The 16,708-nt window shown below is 43.2% G+C and overlaps 1 protein-coding gene across 1 annotated transcript in view; it reads left to right on the plus strand.

Moving 5' to 3' along the window:
* The window catches only part of COL17A1 (collagen type XVII alpha 1 chain), a 98,516-nt gene that overhangs the window by 42,899 nt on the left and 38,909 nt on the right, over positions 1-16,708 (plus strand). The window contains exons 2-4 of the mRNA XM_060286070.1: positions 12,522-12,584; positions 14,475-14,519; positions 15,784-15,888. Coding sequence (XP_060142053.1) covers positions 12,522-12,584; positions 14,475-14,519; positions 15,784-15,888 — 213 coding nt within the window. The remainder of the gene's footprint in view (positions 1-12,521; positions 12,585-14,474; positions 14,520-15,783; positions 15,889-16,708) is intronic.

Here is a 16,708-nt window from a genome sequence, read left to right on the forward strand (position 1 = left end):
GGGCCAGTGTTTTGATGACCGCCTAGAAGGGTGTAATGGGGGACGCCTAGGTGTTGTTTTAAATACCTTTAGTGTCTTTAATTTTTCATTAGCCTTTACAACCAATCTTTTTTTTTTTTTAGCTCATTTAATACATGCGCCATGGCTAAAGTGTGTGTGCGTGTGTGCATGCGCATGTGTGTTTCTCATGGGAGATGAGGCTGTTTGAGACTATTAGCACATTACTTTGAACACATTACTTTGTACAAAAATGATCCCATCTGTGGGAGATTCTGACAGAGAAGTGACTTAGAGGGAAAGTAACAACATGGTAGCGGCAAAAAAATGCAAAAGATGGTGGCACAGGGACTTATGTTCCTGATGAGAAATTCATTGAAGAGTCTAGAGGCATAGTAATGAGGCAGGGTGATGTCATGAGGAGGCAACAGGACATTCTGCAGGCCAAGGCTGGCATCCCTGATCAGACACTTTACAGCTGACTGAAATCAGAACCAGTTGCCAAATGTATCTGAGCCCGTTTCCTTATATGTAAAGTGAAGGTGATATCACCAAAGTAAAGCATTGCTTCAAAAATGACAGAGACTGCACTTTCTAGGTACTTAATAAATACTGTTTGATGATGATGATTAGTAATTCCCAGTTTCCTCTGATTGACTGTAAGTTCCGTGAATGGAAGAAACGCATTGATTTCCCTGCTGTATTGAGAGCATCGAGCACAGAGCAGGACGCATATTAAGAATCTCGTAGCTATTTGGTATATAATGCATGAGTGAACAAATAATTGGGACAGAAGTAGACAACAGCAAAAACTAATGGGGTTAGGGAAGACATGCTGTGGCAGCATCTCCAGGTGAATAAGAACATGGCCTTTGGAAAGAGAACTGGCTTTGAATATCAGCAGTGCCTCTTAACAGGCTACAGGCTTTCATGAGGTTCATAATCCCTCCCTAAATGGGTTGTGGTGATGAAATGAAGAGCTATATGTAAAGGGCCCTGCGCTGGGCAAAGGCAGAGTGCACACGCGAGCACTGACTGTACAACCAATCTTTTTTTTTTTTAATTAATTAATTTATTTATTTTGGCTGCGTTGGGTCTTCGTTTCTGTGCGAGGGCTTCCTCTAGTTGCAGCAAGCGAGGGCCACTCTTCATTGCGGTGCGCGGGCCTCTCACTATCACGGCCCCTCTTGTTGCAGAGCACAGGCTCCAGACTCGCAGGCTCAGTAGTTGTGGCTCACGGGCCTAGTTGCTCCGTGGCATGTGGGATCTTCCCAGACCAGGGCTTGGACTCGTGTCCCCTGCATTAGCAGGCGGATTCTCAACCACTGTGCCACCAGGGAAGCCCCAACCAATCTTTTAATGAAACTATTTTGAAATTTCAAAAACTTTTGGAGCCTTCATCATGCTAATTAAAATAGGTATTCAATTCTGTTTGATTTAGCAGCTCTTGCTTTTAAGTGCACTTTTTAAATGATCTTATCTCTTTGGAATTTTCCTCATAATGACTGTTGTAATTCTAGATTGTTTTTAATAAAATCTTGCCATCTTGTTAGAGATCTTCAACTTCCAGGACTATAGTTTTTAAACACAAAGTAAGCAAGTATGCCAGAAGGTGACACACACAACTCTTTGGATATAAAGAATCCCATTTCTTTAGCTAGGCCTTTGGGTTTCTTAGAGTCATACTAATAATCTGGGGAGTGGAGAAAGAACTGAACCTGCAGGTCCCAAAAAATGGGGACGGCAGAATGATTCTAAATAAATGGGGGAACTAGAGCTGCCACCAACAGTTCCCAACATGGAATCTGGGGATGCTGGGACAGACCCCACAGGGGTTTCTTTTGGTTTTCCAGGTACCCACTTAGCAATAGCCTTTAGCTGCACAAAATAAGACAAACACCTTAATGTATTAGCAGTAAGTAAGAGATGTTACTGTGTCCTGGCCAGAAGATGGCCCTGTGCACACCCCACCAATTCCCATGGAACCTTGGATTGGAGAAAGATTGGACCAGCAAACCCCAAAGAGTGGGGACTATAGTCTAATTCCACACCTATGGAGAGCTCCAGCTGCCCCCAACAGCTCCCAACATGAAACCTGGGGAAAGATTCCAAACAAACAGAGAACTGCAGACCAAACTATCAGCAGTGTCCAATGTGGAATCCAGGGACAGAGCTAAGGGCTGGGTTTTTCACCTGGGGAATTGTGGTCTGAAAAGTTAGGGGCTGGGCTGTAGGCAGAAGCATCCGCCAGCTCAGTTGGGCTCTGGGTAGAATCATCTACAAGCTCAAGCTGACCTGTCCTGTAGAGGAAAGTCAATTAGGTTGGGAGCTTGAGTGCAAAAAAAGCAGAGCTAACCAGAGAGGACCTCGCCAACCTCCCTCAGAAACAGTGAGAAAGGTAGTGAACTCAAAATGGTTCACGGGGTACCATGCCTGAATGTTCTGACAGCCATCGGAAGTTCACTTTGGATCCCACTACTGCCACCAATCTGTTAAAAAACAAAATTTGACCAAGTAAATTTGAAGGTCTAATTGGCTTTGTTCAAGGATTCATGAATCAGTCAGTATCCTGTCCAATAAATAGAAGGGCTCTCCAAGGGGTTGTACAAAATGGCAGGTTTTTAGGCAGAAGGAGGGTTGGGCAAGGATGTTATTAGCAAAAGACAAGAAAGAATTGTTTCAGGCCAGGTCATCATTTTGTGGGGGAAGGGAACAGCAGGGGTCTTATTAAGCAGATTACCTCACTAAGTGCTGATCAGGAAATTTCGGATTGTCTACTTAAAGGTTCCATTCCTGGGAGAGGTTGGAATTGCAATTAAGTCTTGCTTTGCTCTTGTGGGGGCAAATGACTCCATTTGGACTTGTTATTTCTGGCTTTTAACAAAACCAGTAGTATTTTGTTACAGCAGCCCTAGCAGACTAATACATTTAAGGCCTATCTTCCTCCACTAGACTCTGAACTCCGTAAGGACTGAGAATATGTCTATATTTCACCACCAAATTCTCAGTTCAATGTCTGCCTCCAAGCAGGAGGCAAGAAGCCAATATATCTTTGTTTAATTCATGAGCTAATGAGTAAGTGAATAAATGAGGCAGGGTTATGTTCATTTCATGCTGAAAGCTCTCCCTCTTCAGATCCTTCAATGCTCTTCTGTGAGATAAACAGCAGACATGTTGAGTAAATATTTATTTAGGGAAGGCAGGAACATCCCAGAAAACAAGAACTCAATAAGTGTCACATTCTAGACCATTGAAAGGGATCTGAAATGAGTGACTTCAATGCAGAAATATTGGGAGCTTAGGAGTGAGAATCCCACAAGGGGTGCTTAGTTGTCTTCTACCCTCCCATGCAGTGTGAGTACCCACAATAGCACAGTGTAGACATGCATGGGCACTATGCTACAGGAATTCCTCAGCTCCCCTCCAGGATCTTGGAATAATGCCTCAGAACAGGGAATCCAAACCTGGCATTGGGTCCCAAGAAGATGCTACGGCTCCAAAGAACCACCTGCGTGAGTTCTAGGGTCAGACTTCCCATATTCCCAACACCAAGAGTCTCAAATTACTCTTTTTTGCGGGGGGGGGGGGGGCTATGGAGGGATGTGGACCATATTTAAAGTCTCTATTGAATTTGTTACAATATTGCTTCTGTTTTATGTTTTGTTCTTTTGGCCCAGAGGCATGTGGAATCTTAGCTCCCCAACCAGGGATCGAACCTGCACCCCCTGCATTGCAAGGTGAAGTCTTAACCACTGGACTGCCAGGGAAGTCCCTCAAGTTAGTGTTCAGGGGTCCCAGAAAGCCAGATGCTATCCAGGTGCTCATGAGAACTTTCTAGATTGGCGCAAATTGGCCCTCTTACAAAAGTCTAATGGCCCCATGAAATGTACCTGGAGTTACAGGGCCTCTGGGAGTCCACACATGTCTTTGCATGTGTAGAGACTATGTGGGTGCTGAATTGAGGGGCAAGAACGTCCTTAACCCTCCCCAACAGGATCTCTCTCCGTTACTAGGTGGCTAAATGCCTAAAATCCTGTCACTCACATCACTCCTTAGACTCAGCATTACTATACCTGGTTACTTTTAAAAAATGAACCCTATGCCACCAATTGCTCTATGTTTTCAGTCATTAATGTCTTACTCTGAATTGGTTCACCCACTGTTTCCTCCAGGTGAGATTGACATGGGTTGGGTCAGAATGGGGGAAAGAGGGAAAAGGTATGTTTGGGGGAAAGAGGGAAAAGGTATGTATAGGGGAAACAGGTCTTGAATATAAATCCTGTCAACTTCACAGTTTTTCTAGGGCTCAGGCTCAGACCTTGACCACAGGCCCCTACATGCCTGGCTACACCATGAGTCACGCACATGGGGATTTTGATTATTCCCATGGCAGCGCGCGAGGGGAATACCGGGTTGTGGCAGCTCTCTGGCTGTAGAAGGTAAGGAGGAGCAATAAAATGTCTTTTCCTTATTCTGAACAGTTGCTCCCTTTTCCCCATGGCCCATAAATGATTGATCCACCTAAACTGGAGAAGGTTTCTGCCTCCTGTAAAGTTTGATCCTGGAGGCAGACTTTTTTTAATCCGGCAAGTGTCAGATAATTGGAAGGGTGGAGTCACACCGTAAATGCCGACACACCTTTGTCAGGACTTGTTTGGAAGCAAAGAACCGAAAGAAACAAGGGCAAGAGAAGAAGTGAACATTTTTGAAAGATCACTCAGCTCTAACACACCTTGACTGGGCCTGGATAAAAAAAAGTGGGAACAGCAAACGTCTAGAAGGAAACGTCAGGGGAAGAAGGAGAGAGGGGGCATTTACTCAAAGTTGTTTCTGGTTCCTTCAACACCTCAACCTAGGTAAGTAATAGGAATTTGACCGTTTTCTCTTCTTGTGAGATTTTAATTTGAGGTTTGCCACTGAGAACTTCAATGTTTGTCAGAGAATCTGAGATGACATTATTTAGTTTCCAGTGTTCTGGTTGAAGTGATTAATTGATCATAAATGATTACTTTGGCTCATGTGTTCTATTTTTAGGGTAGGTCTTTTAAAGGAACAACAAGAAAGTTTTGTCAGTGGGAAAGAGAAGAAAAAGGCCAGTTAAGATAAAGTGAGCTCCAGTGGCCAGATTTCTTTGGTATTGTTTTCAGTAGTGTAAAAAGACTTGTGTTAAATTGTTTTATTTAAAATATGATGAGTTTATAATTCCTTCTCTCTCAATCAGTTTCTCTCTCCCCACCCTCCTCTACTTCCCCTCTCTCCCCTTGACAGCAAGAGGACAGCTCAGAGGTGAAGTTAAAGTGTAGGTGAGTTGAGGCATCTAGAAGTAGCCCCTGAGAACTAAGAACCAAAGTGCTGCCCGGGTGTCTGCGCTGGGAGGTTCTGATAAAGCTCAAGGGGTGGGTGGACACTGCTGTATATCACGCTTGATGATTACTGCCCCTAATCTAAAGTAAAGTGGAATATTTGAAATGATATAATTAATCCAGAAACTTCCTGGAGGCAAACTTGGAACAAGAAAAAAAAAAATCTGTCTTACTTTTACTGGCCAATTTGGGCCAAAAGGAATTCATTTTGGGGTGAGAATTACCAGTTGAGGTATCTCACTGGACCACATTAACTACTAACTGACAAATTACCACTTTACTTTTTGAAGTGTAGGCAAAGCCTGTGGTACCTCACTTCTTTTGAGAAGCGGTCAATTAGTAGCCTTAAGAGTTGGATTTGTTCTGTCCATAAAAGGTAGTGAGCGAGACTTTTAAAAGAAATTCATTTGGAAAGGAGAATTGTTTCTCCTTACACCCACATGCTTTCTCTTAGAGCTAAGGCACAGATCAAAGTCGGAACTAAACGAAAGCACATGTCCAGCCCCCCAGGGAGCCCTTCCGAGAGTCAGAGGGGGCTTGCTTTACTCTCAGCCCCTTCAAACACTCACACGAATCTGATCAGAGTTGACATGGGGGCAGTTAAAGCAAGGAGTCCTGCTTCAAGCTTGGATAGAAACCCAGATTGGTGAAACCGATTGGACCTAAGGACTAACCACATTCTTAAATTATGCCTGACCGAAAGAAGTTTGCATCTGTCTGGTTTGGCTCATTTGCCATTGTTAGCGGCGGCAGGATTTAACCAAACATGGCTCGAAACAAGCGGCATGGTCACAAAGCCAGGGCCCAAGCTCCCTCACCCCTGGGTTATGAAAATGGAGGATGCCAAATGCAGCAAGCTGGAGACCCGTTGCTGGGGAGCCACGGGGGTGGGGTGGCATGGGGTCAGAAGCCTCTGAAACAGTTAACGCTAGGGCATGGGTGTTCATACCCCCTGCAAACTGCTTGCCCCTTCTCTGTTAACAGAGCAAGAGCTAGTGGGTGGTTTTCCCACACTTTGGTTATTCCGTTGTTTTGTTTTACAATGTAAAGTATGCAGAGATTGGAAAGTAGAAAAACACTTAGCTTCTCTATTCCCTTCTTTGTGTCAAAGACCAAGTGTTTCATGAGTTGTTATAATAAGTTCAGTGAGGTGGTTTTCTGTTGGTATCAGCGGTTTGTGCCTGGGTTACACCCCATCTTCATCGGAATAGTTTCAGGTGGATGTGACATCATTTAAATGAAGGGGAAAGGAAAAAACCTCATACAAGTAGAAAAAGGATTTTGCATTGTGTTTTCTTACATAAGAAAATGACACAGGATCATTTTTACATCTTCAAAAGAACATTAAGTATTGAAATAGCCACAAAGCAGCCCCTTAGAAATATGGATGGAAATGAACATAATTTTGGAATTAAGAACTTGAATGACCTGCTTATCCTCGGTTCTAGTTAAGTGGCTCAGACATCCAAGAAGTTTAAAATTATGCTACTTGACTGTGCTTCCATTAAGTAGTGCTTTTGGAGGAAGGTGTACGGATGAGCACTGCTGGGAGAGGCAGGCTCAGACACGTGCCTGGGCATGTAACTTTCCTTTCCCTTAAGTTACACTTTTTAAAACTACCGGCACTTAAAATATTTAAAAAGGAAGTCCTGTGGGAAAACTATAGGCCCCCATGGGATGATCCCTGTCCAGATTTGTGCCTCAACCCATCATTTTCCTTTGATAACTCACAGAAAGCTTCCCATTACCTCTGGTTTAACGGAATCCACCTCCCAAAACATCTCTGCCATTTCAGACTATCAATCTGGGAAAGAGCTTTGGCAAGGTCAGCAGAGCTCCGTCCTGTGTACTTCAGGCCCGAGAAATCATTGTGTTAAGGCCATGGGATGCAGCCATTTAGGGGCTGCAGGCTGAGAGAGAGGCAAGAACCAATCTACCTGCACCCACCTAGGGGGCCTTCTATCCCAGAGCACCAGTCAGTGAAGAGCCCCCAGGCCCTGGAGGGGGGCATCTGATTTCTTAGCAGGCTGTCTCCTCACACCCTCTGGAAGTTAGGGAACTCTTGGCTTTTTGCTGCAGATCTTAAGGCTTCATCATTGGGACCTAAGAAAAAGATGGGGGATACCTAGAAATGTCTGTTATATCTCGGGGTACAGAAAGAGCAAGAAAACACTTGCCAGTTTTGCTGCCTAGACGCTGAGACTCTTAAATGGAGTGGAGCTATCATCAGTCTGCCTTGATGGCTACAAGTGGAAACAACCCAGCCAAACCCAAATTTATAGCTGCCGGCAGCAACTTTCATTAAAGGATCATAGTAAGCAATAACTTGTGGGAAGTTAGTTTCCATGGATTGTTATAAACAGTTCCTTTCAGGATAATATTTCATATCGATTCAGGTGCCATCCTAGGTGGCTCTCCACCAGCAGCCAGGGGCATTTTTTTTTTTTTTTTTTTTAGCCAGGGGCATTTGAACTCCAAAATACCTCCTGCTTCACAGCTAATGACCAGTTGGGGGAAAATAAAAAAAAGGAGGAGGGATTTCAGAAGTACCAAAGGCAATTCATGCTTCAACAAAGGATTTCAGAGAGGGTGTCAGGTGGTAGGTAGGTTGGTGTGACATAAGTCATACAGGTAATAGCTGGAATGCAGACAGTCACAGGCTAGGTTTGGCCCACTAATGAGGTTGGACTCCATTGTTAAATTGCTTATGGAGCCCCTGCTCTTTGGCTCTGGGAAACATACCTGACCTGCAAAGAACTGTGTCTTCTCAGATGCAGCCAGGAGTTTTTCCGTGATGCCTCATTCCTTGCTGCATTTAAAAAACTCTGATGAGCAAAAAGTTGGCACATTCGATCAGGCCCTGACGCTAAGTGTGTGGATCTTGGTGAATTTCCCTGGATAGTTGACCAGTTGGTCTTGTGTGGTCTTGATTTTCAGTGGGACAGTCATTCAGGGCTGCACTAGGACTTCTGTCGGCCCTAGATAATTTTGCCTTTGTGGATGTCCTGCCTCCAGGAAAAAAACAAGCAATGACAGCAACAACAACAAACCAAAAAAAAAACCTGCATTGAAAGAATATAATCCAAGTTGGATTGTGTTCATTTTTCCTTTCGATTATAAAAAAGTTCAAACATTTTTGTGGGCCCCTGAAAGTATGATGGGGCTAGGCACTGTGCCCATTGCACCTAATGGATAAGTAGACCCTAAGGTCACCAGGCAGGAGAAAAAGACTAAAAGCGTTCAAGAAAGGGTTGTCCTGGGCAGAAGTAGCTTGCTCCAGAATTCTAGAATCCAATTTGAACTGCATCCAACAAATAAACGAGGAGGAAGGGAAGGTTGGGGGGCTGGGAGGAGAGAACCACAGGGAAAGCCAGATTTCAAGTCCCTGCAGAGCCTGAGACTGGGAACTACAGCCAAATGCACCCAGTTGGTCAGGGATCCTTGCCATGGTCTTCTGTGTGTTCAAGCCTGAATCACGTTCCTCCCCCACCCCCCAGCCCGGCCCCACCCCTTAAGTCAGCCTTGCCTTATCTCATCCAGGCTTCAGGACAGCGGACAAGACCTCAATGATTTTTCTACTCAGAACACAGAGTAAGAGTGAAGGGAGAACACAGATGACATGTACAAATATTTTCCTATGTATTTCAATAGATTTTACACTGATTTTCTTCATGTCTTCACTACTTATGTCTATAAATAAGCATAGTAGAGCTGGTGTGTTACGAAGAGAAAGTTTCATGTTGTAAGAAGTGTAAAGTTCCACACAAGTATGACCATTATGATTTTTATCCTGATTTGAATCCATCAAACATTCTCACATCCGAACTCTAAATAATGAAGCATGAATGTCTTGTATTCGTAGAGCTCCATATAGAACACTGAACATTATGGGATACATCAAAATGAATTTTGTGCTTTGACAGATATCCTTCAGCTATGTGTTACTTGGGCAAAAAGTGGAAGTTTTATAGTCAGGGCACCAGATCTTCTATGTAAGACCTTTAACATTGAGCAGGGGGCAGCCTGCTCAATTAGACCTTAAAAAAAAAAAAGATCCCAATACAAAAGAATAGAATCCAAGGTGGAACTATTAAATTACTATCTCACTGATACAAGAAGTGGGAATGACTCATTAAAAAATATACACACGGGGCTTCCCTGGTGGCACAGTGGTTGATAGTCTGCCTGCTGATACAGGGGACACGGGTTCGTGCCCTGGTCCGGGAAGATCCCACATGCCACGGAGCGGCTGGGTCCATGAGCCATGGCCGCTGAGCTTGTGCGTCCGGTGCCTGTGCTCCACAACAGGAGAGGCCACAACAGTGAGAGGCCCGTGTACCACACACACACACACACACACACACACACACACACAAAATATATATATATACACGCACACACACACACATACACACACGAAAGAATTATGCTTCGAATTCTAGGAATCAAGTTTTGAATTCAAGTTTGAATTCTAGGAATCAAATCACTATTATTCAACATAGTTTTGGAAGTCCTAGCCATGGCAATCAGAGAAGAAAAAGAAATAAAAGGAATCCAAATCAGAAAAGAAGTAAAGCTGTCACTGTTTGCAGATGACATGATACTATACATAGAGAATCCTAAAGATGCCACCAGAAAACTACTAGAGCTCATCAATGAATTTGGTAAAGTTGCAGGATACAAAATTAATGCACAGGGCTTCCCTGGTGGCGCAGTGGTTGAGAGTCCACCTGCCAATGCAGGGGACACGGGTTTGTGCCCCGGTCCAGGAAGAGCCCACATGCCGCGGAGCAGCTAGGCCCATGAGCCATGGCTGCTGAGCCTGTGCGTCTGGAGCCTGTGCTCCACAACGGGAGAGGCCACAACATTGAGAGGCCCACGTACTGCAAAAAAAAAAAAAAATCACCAAAATCTCTTGCATTCCTATACACTAATGATGAAAAATCTGAAGGAGAAATTAAGGAAGCACCCCCATTTACCACTGCAACAAAAAGAATAAAATACCTAGGAATAAACCTACCTAGGGAGACAAAAGACCTGTGTGCAGAAAACTATAAGACACTGATGAAAGAAATTAAAGATGATACCAACAGATGGAGAGATATACCATGTTCTTGTATTGGAAGAATCAACATTGTGAAAATGACTATACTACCCAAAGCAATCTACAGATTCAATGCAATCCCTATCAAATTACCAATGGCATTTTTTATGGAACTAGAACAAAAAATCTTAAAATTTGTATGGAGACACAAAAGACCCTGAATAGCTAAAGCGGTCTTGAGGAAAAAAAACGGAGCTGGAGGAATCAGACTCCCTGACTTTAGACTATACTACAAAGCTACAGTAATCAAGACAATATGGTACTGGCACAAAAACAGAAATATAGATCAAAGGAACAGGATAGAAAGCCCAGAGATAAACCCACGCACCTATGGTCAACTAATTGATGACAAAGGAGGCAAGGATATACAATGGAGAAAAGACAGTCTCTTCAATAAGTGGTGCTGGGAAAACTGGACAGCTACATATGAAAGAATGAAATTAGAACACTCCCTAACACCATCCACAAAAATAAACTCAAAATGGGTTAGAGACCTAAATGTAAGACTGGGCACTATAAAACTCTTAGAGGAAAACATAGGAAGAACACTCTTTGACATAAATCACAGCAAGATATTTTTTGATCCATCTCCTACAGTAATGGAAATAAAAACAAAAATAAACAAATGGGACCTAATGAAACTTAAAAGCTTTTGCACAGCAAAGGAGACCATAAACAAGATGAAAAGACAACCGTCAGAAAAAAAAAAAAAAAAAAAAAAGACAACCGTCAGAATGGGAGAAAATATTTGCAAATGAATCAATGGACAAAGGATTAATCTCCAAAATATATAAACAGCTCATGAAGCTCAATATTAAAAAAACAAACAACTCAATCCAAAAATGGGCAGAAGACCTAAATAAGCATTTCTCCAAAGAAGGCATACAGATGGCCAAGAAGCACATGAAAAGCTGCTCAACATCACTAATTGTTAGAGAAATGCAAATCAAAACTACATGAGGTATCACCTCACACTGGTTAGAATGGGTATCATCAGAAAATCACAAACAACAAATGCTGGAGAGGGTGGAGAAAATGGAAACCTCTTGCATGTTTGGTGGGACTGTAAATTGATACAGCCACTATGGAGAACAGTATGGAGGTTCCTTAAAAAACTAAAAATAGAATTACCATATGACCCAGCAATCCCACTACTGGGCATATACCCAGAGAAAACCATAATTCAAAAAGACACACGCACCCCAATGTTCATTGCAGCACTATTTGCAATAGCCAGGTCATGGAAGCAACCTAAATGCCCATCGACTGACAAATGAATAAAGAAGATGTGGTACATATATACAATGGAACATTACTCAGCCATAAAAAGAAATGAAATTGGGTCATTTGTAGAGACGTGGATGGATGTAGAGACTGTCATACAGAGTGAAGTAAGTCAGAAAGAGAAAAGCAAATATCGTATATTAACGCATATATGTGGAACCTAGAAAATGGTACAGATGAACCAGTTTGTAGAGCAGAAATTGAGGCACAGAAGTAGAAGAAAAACGTATGGACACCAAGGGGGGAAAGCGGCAGGGGTGGGGGGTGGTGGTGGGATGAATTGGGTGATTGGGATTGACATGTATTCACTGATGTGTATAAAATGGATGACTAATAACCTGTATAAAAAAATAAAATTAAAAAAGAAACAGGTTATGAATTTTTGATTGTTGTGGCTGGATTATGGGAACAGGGATATTCATTGTCCTATTCTCCCTGTTTGTATATATATTGTATTATAAAAAGTTAAAGTTGAAAACAATTTAAATCTTTATCAGTGGGGAATGAGATAAATTATGGTGTCTCCATTCAATAAAAAAAAATAAAAAAAAATCCCAATACAAAGGAGTAGAATCCAAGGTGGAACTATTAAATTACTCTCTCACTGATACAGGAAGTGGGAATGACTCTTGTTAAAAAAATATACACACGAAAGAATTATGCTTTGAATTCTAGGAATCAAGTTTTGGTTCTCAGCTTGAATAGTAGGGACCTATACTTATGAAGTGATGGTCATAGACATGGTTATTCATGGTTTCTGGCTTTTTCCATAGGGGGCGATGGTATGGATGTAACCAAGAAGAACAGACGAGATGGCAGTGAAGTCACTGAAAGACGTAAGGGCATGAAACGTGTCATTATAAAAGTAAAAAATTTTTGGAAAGAGTAAATAATTTATTCCTAATTCTACCACAACTACTGTATCTTTTTTTCTATTTCTTTTGTTTTTAGTTTTTTTCTTAGCTTTTTCTTTTTGCTTTTTTCCCCACTGTATCATTTTAAATGTTTTCCTAAATAGACTATTTCTTCCTATAAGAAGGCTTTTGTTGATTTTTTTTAACACACGTGTAATCAAAATGTGTTCTGCTTTTTCTTCAAAGATGAAAATCACCATTTCTATGTTCCAGTTTTTATAACCAGCATTTTTAATGGTTTCATAATATCCTGTTGAATGAATTTACAACAGCTTATTTAACCGTGTTCGTTTTTAGGGATGCAGGGCAACAGAAATCCAAGAGAATAATATCCCATTATTGCAGGGACAAAGTTGGAATCACACTGGTGTCACAGTTGCAGTCTACACTGAAAACTGAAAACAGACACATTTCTTTTGTGAAACTGCCCAAATAATAAACTCAGAGACATTAAAATAGCCCCTTAACAGCTCTGACTCTTTCATTTATCCTGTGACTTTCATATATTGCCAATAAAAAATTCTGGCTCCACAGACTTGGAACTTTTAGCTTAAGCAAGAATTTATTTTTATGTGTCATAGGATCCCAAAGGTCCACACAATGAGAGGTTTAGTGGAAGCTCAAGGACTATTATTCAAATCAAGCCGCCATTTTAGTCTGAAAAACCATTTCCTTTTACGCATGGAATGATGCTTCTGCTCCATTCATAACACCATGTCGCTGCTAGGACAACCAAGCTAATAGGAACACGCAGGGTGAAGAAGGAAAGGGTGAGGGAGCAGTAAGACCGGTGTGGGATGCAGCCGTTGCCAGCAGCACAAAGTGATGCCCCACAATCTTCTTCATCCTTTTCTCCTTTCACCAACCATACGTGCATACACAACACGCATATGAATATGCTTGGGCGTGTGCACGAGAAGGGTGCTTCTAGAAACCAGCGACCTTAGCTAGATAGGTGCTCCTTGATGTCCAACCCAGAGGGAGGTAGTGGTTGGTGATGGTCACAGTCAGAGCACAGAATTGGCCCAGTTATGGTTTCGGGAATCTACTCACCTCCCCATGCTGCTGTAGAGGAGAGAGTGATTCAGGAAGGCAAGAGGTCTTTCTTCTAACTGGTGTTTTTCAAAAACACCGGAAGCTTTTGTGACCTCTATAGACTCACCATCACTTGGAGTCCTCTCAGTTTCGGGAGGCAAAGGGACTGGATCTTCAAGTCTGTCTTGGATGTTCATCTGTCCAAGCACCAAATGTGACTTACCGACCCCCTTCCTTCCTACACCTCCTCACACTCAGGGGTGGCCCTGAAGACTTTAGAATGAATTATGATGTCCTTGAGACACCCCCAAATTCATAAAGAGGTTCAAGGTAATTATTCGCATCACAGTGTAATCAGCCAGGATGATATGCTGGCCTCAGCTGGACTGGGTGACCATTTAGAAGGGGCAGTGCAGAGAAAGAGAGTGACTTGAGGGCCTGATCCTCCTCCAAGGGCAAATCCAGGCCTGGACTAGATCTAATTGTTATATGAGAGACATTAATGCAAGACAACTCATTGTTCAAATCAGTGGGTAACTAACTACTTTTGGTACCAAAGGGATATAAACCTGTTTTCCAGGTACGTTAAGACCTATTGTTATTGCACCTATTTGCTTTTACAGTGGGTCAGATAAAATACCTTAAAGCACAAGTGTATAAAAGTCTATATCGAACCTAATTTAATGAGCCGAACCTGTGAACGATGTGAGACCTTGCCAAAGTACAGAGATTTCAGTACATTACTTAAGATCTCATCTTTTCTTTGTCTTTTTCTAGTTATCACGGAAACAATAACTACAAGACTTACGTCCTTACCACCAAGTAAGTGACCATCTTGAGAGCTTTCTTCTCAGTAAGGCCTGTGTGAAGGGCTCCACATGTAGCCTTTTCCGTGGGTACTGACTCTCCCGTTGAGCAAGTCCAAAATATCTGAAATCTTTTATTTATTTATTTATTATATATGTATATATTTTTTTGCGGTACGTGGCCCTCTCACTATTGTGGCCTCTTCCGTTGCGGAGCACAGGCTCCGGACACGCAGGCTCAGTGGCCATGGCTCACGGGCCTAGCCGCTCCGCGGCATGTGGGATCTTCCCAGACCGGGGGACGAACCTGTGTCCCCTGCATTGGCAGGCGGACTCTTAACCACTGCACCACCATGGAAGCCCTGAAATCTTTTTTTTAAACAGCTGTATTGAAATTACCTTATATCCCACAAAATCCACCCGTTCAAAGTGTACAATTCAATGGTTCTTAGTGTATTTACAGAGTCGTGCAGACCCTTTGCAACAATCTAATTTTAGAACATTTCCATCACTCAAAAAAACCCTCCACGGCCATTAGCAGTCACTCCCATTCCCCCTCCCTTCTTCCCAGACCCTGAATACCACAAATCTACTTTCTGTCTCTATTAGTTTGCCTGATCTAGACACTAAAATTTCAGAAATCTTATCCAGCCTGGGCCTGGGGTGGAGGAGGGAACCACAGCCAGGCTTCTGTCTGAATCCACTTTTTTCTCGGGAGGTTATTAGGGTTAGTGGATTCTACAATGGAGATCTGAGCCCTCAAACTAGCCCTGCACCTCTCGGGAAGGCTGGCTCAATGTGGGGAGTGGGGAGATTCCTCTCCTCCATCCACACACGAGGTTGGAGCATGATGAGCTGCCAGGTGAAACACCAGCAACCCAGAGCTCTCACTCATCCCTCCAACACTTGCAGTGGCTGCCATGTCCAGGGTACCGACCAGGCATTCAAAAAAAGCAAGTCCAACCCAGGCCTTGGCCTCAAGGAGTTTTCATCTCTTGCTGACTTTTCAAATATTTAATTTTCCTAATCAGCAACTTGCTATGCTCCACCCAGGGAACATTCTTTTTAAATTGGGTAGAATATTTGCTCTTGACATTTGTATCAAAAACAAACAAACCGAGAGCATGGCAGCATGTATCGTGCAGTGCAGGTGGGAAAGGGGCCCCAAACCAAGAGCCTCGTGGGTGAGAAGCCAGGGAAGGCTTCCGAGGGGCAGGGAATGAGGAAACCCTCTGCACTGACTCCACTTGTAAATTGTCACCTGCTCCTCCTTTCTGCAGAAGGGGGCACCAGCAACGGCTATGCTAAAACAGGCTCTCTTGGTGGAGGGAGCCGGCTGGAGAAACAGAGCCTGATGCATGGCAGCAGCGGCTACATAAACTCAAGTAAGTGGCTGCTGGTGTGAGGGCTGGGGTAGGGCAGATGGACAGGGACAGAGAGGGTCCCGAATGGAGGGAGACCATTACCACTGTTTGTCACCCATTCCAAATACCCCGAAGAGCTGTGTAAAGGACACACATCCCACCAAAGGTGAGGCTTTCGAATTACCCACATTTGAAGCCTACTTAAATGGAATCAGTTATCATTCTGTCCCCCGATATAAATAACGATAATTAATTAAGAAGGCTTCCTGGGGAGTTGACTCCTTTCCCACTGAATTACTCTCTTTAAGGCATCTCTTTTAGAAAAGGGTGTGCCTGTCTGAGGGTTTACAGTTTGAATTAACAACAAAAGAAACTTAACGATTGGGTTACTGTGCTAAGGAAATCTGGTGACATATGAACCCACACTTTGTGCATTTCCACCGGGCAAGCGTCCAACACAGGCCTAGTTGTTCCCAAAGAAGCATTCTTTCATGGTAGCTTTCAAACTGAAACAAAACAAAGCAGGGAGAAAACACACACACACACACACACACACACACACACACACACACACACACACACACACGCGCGCACACACACACACACACACACACACACACACACACACACACACACACACACACACACACTACTGCTGAAGCCATTTTTAAAATCTTGGAATGACACTAAAGAAAAGACCCAAGACAGGCAAACAGCTGGGCTGACCAAGTGCAGCGCCTGCCCTTACCTCTCGAGGAATACTTCCACGTGGGGTTGTATTCTAGTCCACCCAGCAGTGCTCTACGATTGCAGGCCAGGCCCTCAAGAAACATCCCGCTTC

This window comes from Globicephala melas, chromosome 16 (genome assembly GCF_963455315.2).
Source record: "Globicephala melas chromosome 16, mGloMel1.2, whole genome shotgun sequence".
In the NCBI taxonomy this organism is placed as follows: Eukaryota; Metazoa; Chordata; class Mammalia; order Artiodactyla; family Delphinidae; genus Globicephala; species Globicephala melas.